Genomic DNA, 3,182 nt, shown 5'->3' with positions numbered 1-3,182 from the left:
TCCCTTTGAAGGCAGCCAATTTTACCCACCATTTCCTGATATATCTACCTACATATCGGAACCCACAGATCACATCTCACCATGATGTTCAAGGCCAGCGCCACCGCCCTCCTCCTCCTCGCCAGCGAGACACTTGCCTCCCAGCAAGGGTTCCAGAGCCAGTTTCAGGGCGGCGTCATCCCGCCCCCTGCCGCCGCTGCCGCTCCCAAGGTCGTCCCGGTGCCCCCCGTCGTCGAGGCCCCCGTTGCAAAGGGGCCGAAAGTGCCTGCTGAGCTCTCCTCCTCTCTCGAGATTGCGCCGACGCCGATCCTCTCCACGCCAGCTGCCTCGGTCAGCACCACCGCCACCGAATCACTCCCCACGGGGTCTATCGAGCAGTCAGCCTCCCTGTCGTCCTCTGAGCTTACCGAAGCTGTCCTCGCGAGCACCAGTGCCCTAGAGGTTTCTAGCACTCGCGAGGCATCCAGCTCCATCGAGCACTCCAGTGCCATCGAGCACTCCAGTGCCATCGAGCACTCCAGTGCCATCGAGCTCTCCAGTGCCATCGAGCTCTCCAGTGCCATCGCGATACCCAGTGTCAACGCGACTTCCAGTGCTTCGAAGGCTGAGGCAACCGAGCTTTCCACGTCCCATATTGTGGGAGCTGAAGCTACGAGCAGTCTGTTTCCCAACAGCACCACACATATTGCGACTGCGACCGAAAGCCTAGCTCTCAGCTCAGAGCTTCCAGTTGTCAATGGCACCCTTTCTGAGGAAGCCGCCCGGACCACCTCCATCCCGGTTGCTGTCAACGGCACCTCGCTGTCCAGTGGCATCATCAGCGAAGCCACCCTGACCAGCGCAGCAGCATCCGTTCAAATCTCCACGGAGCTCCAGATTGAGACTCTTACACAGGTCCTCAACAACAATTTGACCGTCACGAGCGTTGTCACCAGAGAGCAGATCATCACTGCCCCTCCTGGACCACCAGCTACTGAGACCGTTTCCGTTGTCTCGACCGAGACGGCTATCATCAGGCAGCCTGTCATCATCATTGTCCAGCAGGTTACCCTGTTCGTGTTCCAGTCCGGCCTTGGCGGCATCTGTCCCGCTGTGCAGCCGGCCCCCGCGCCGCCTGCTGTTCCCGGACAGCCCGCCCCGGCGCCGGGCGCCGGCGGTTTCGTCGTGGGCGGCGTCACATTTGGCCAGTTCCAGGAGGCCTGCGTGGCTGCTTGTAACATTCAGTTTACCCAATGCCAGTCCATCGTCGGCCCTGGCATCCAGCTCACCCAGTGCCAGTCGCAGTTCATCGCCTGCCAGGGCACCGCTGCCAACGCCAACGCCACTGCTCCTGCTCCCACCACCATCACCCAGACCGTGGTGCTGCCCCCCGACCAGACCAACCCTCCGGAGGCCACGTCGCACATCGTCGCAGGTGGTGGCGAGGTCATCGCCACCTCGGCCCTGCCCTCCGGTGCTGTGGCCACGATAGGCGAGAGCGGCGTCAGCATCATCACTGTCACCGCCACGCCCGCGCCTGCCGCTCCCGAGCCAACGGCGCCGATCGAGGCCGCAAAGCCCGTGCAGCCCGTGCAGCCCGTGGAGGAGGCCGAGCCCATCACCTCCGTCGTGATCATCACCATGGCGCCCAACCCCACCCAGCCCGGCGTGCCCCAGATCAGCACCGCCATCGTCACCATCCACCCGCCCCCCGTGCCCCTTGCCCCCGAGGGCGGCAAGGACCAGGCCGCTCCACCCCCCCACGTCCAGACCGGCGTCGTCACCATCACCATGGGCGACCAGGTCGGCGTCATCACCATGACAGTCCACCCCTCGGCCGCGCCGACCGCCGCCGCGCCCACCTGCCCCGCGCCCGTCACCGTCACCGAGACCGCCTCCAACTGCGGCACGGCAGTCACCCTCACCGAGACCATTGTCGCCACCGCCACGCCTGTGCCTGAGCAGGGCCAACAGGAGGTCGAGCAGCCAAAGAAGTACAGGCCCTTCCGCCACAGCTTTGTCGACCGCAGGCGTAGCACGCCGCACGACGTGCGCAGGAATCACAGGCTTCTGTAGAGTGCGGTACTCGCGACGCGTAGTCAGACGACCCACTCGGTCACGTAGAGGGCAAGATAGAACATGAGCGGGGAGGGAAAAACAAAAGATACGTTTCTTATGCGATACCCCGTAGCGGGGTGAGGGCCACGGGGAGAGGCAACCAACGGAGCTCTGGGACTTCCACGATACGAGCTGGGTTCGACGGGAAGGGGTTTCGAGATAGAAAGGTCAGGATACCTACATTGGTTGTACGGTTCTCAGGTTATTTTGGGTCTATACTTTTTTTTTTGGTCTTTTTTATACTTTCCAGCAGGGCCAGGACCCTAGCTAGCATCTATATCCCACGGGCGCCGAAGGATGGCGATACGACACACTCATTTAACGCTACACATGAACAGAATACCATGTATCTCGAGCCGCTGCCTCTGTAATCATTGAATGTGTGAGAACATTTGACTGAAGTGCGCGCGTAGACAGGGAGCTCGTAGAGTGACTAGAGGGCAATCAGATGATCGCTGTTGCGCGTGTCTAGTTACTCATTCGACGATAGGATCACTGAAATAATCAGGAAGAGCACGTATGTTGGCCCTGCCGTCCCTTGCCTTCTTCCTTGGGCGACCCCTTCGCCGCGGTCCGTCATGTACACTCAGCTGCACGATAGGCGCGGCAGAAGGTACTTGAGGTCGTGCTAACCTGCCAACAAATCTTTCGGGATGATAGAACTTGTGTGGCTCGTGTATGTTGTCTTCGATGGCAGTAATCGGTGCTCGCGTATGCGTCGCTGTACAATCTGGACTATGTTCCTTTGATGTTATTCTTCTCAGCGATTGTTCATGTTGGCACGGAGAGAGATGCCGCAAGCCTGCTTCTGAACCAGCTGAGCCGTCGTATAATGTTGGCAGTTGACATGGTCCTGCTACTGTCGGGTCCGATGCCAGTGGCGATGAAGTTGTTACTATTACTGCTGCCGTTGGAGACCCTTCTCGGGTGGTATAATCGTACTCTTCACGGCCTATCGTATTGAACGACAGTGAGTCGCATGTAGCATTTGTCTCCAGGGCCTGTGAAGAGTCCTCACTGTCGCTACTCGGCAGACCCATGACGCTAATAGCCTCATGTATGACTTCCAGAGAGGCAGTCTGGAG

At 59.9% G+C, this 3,182-nt stretch overlaps 1 protein-coding gene across 1 annotated transcript; it reads left to right on the top strand.

Annotated features, from left to right (window-relative positions):
• Positions 1 to 81: 81 nt before the first annotated feature.
• Positions 82 to 2,055, top strand: VDAG_00090 (uncharacterized protein; the record flags this gene model as incomplete). The annotated part of the gene is made up of 1 exon (XM_009651467.1): positions 82 to 2,055. The coding sequence occupies one exon, from the start codon at positions 82 to 84 to the stop codon at positions 2,053 to 2,055; it is 1,974 nt and encodes a 657-aa protein (XP_009649762.1).
• Between the last annotated feature and the right edge of the window lie 1,127 nt (positions 2,056 to 3,182).

Source organism: Verticillium dahliae, genomic scaffold, assembly GCF_000150675.1.
Source record: "Verticillium dahliae VdLs.17 supercont1.1 genomic scaffold, whole genome shotgun sequence".
Classification (NCBI taxonomy): domain Eukaryota; kingdom Fungi; phylum Ascomycota; class Sordariomycetes; order Glomerellales; family Plectosphaerellaceae; genus Verticillium; species Verticillium dahliae.
This window is presented reverse-complemented; position numbering and strand designations above follow the sequence as displayed.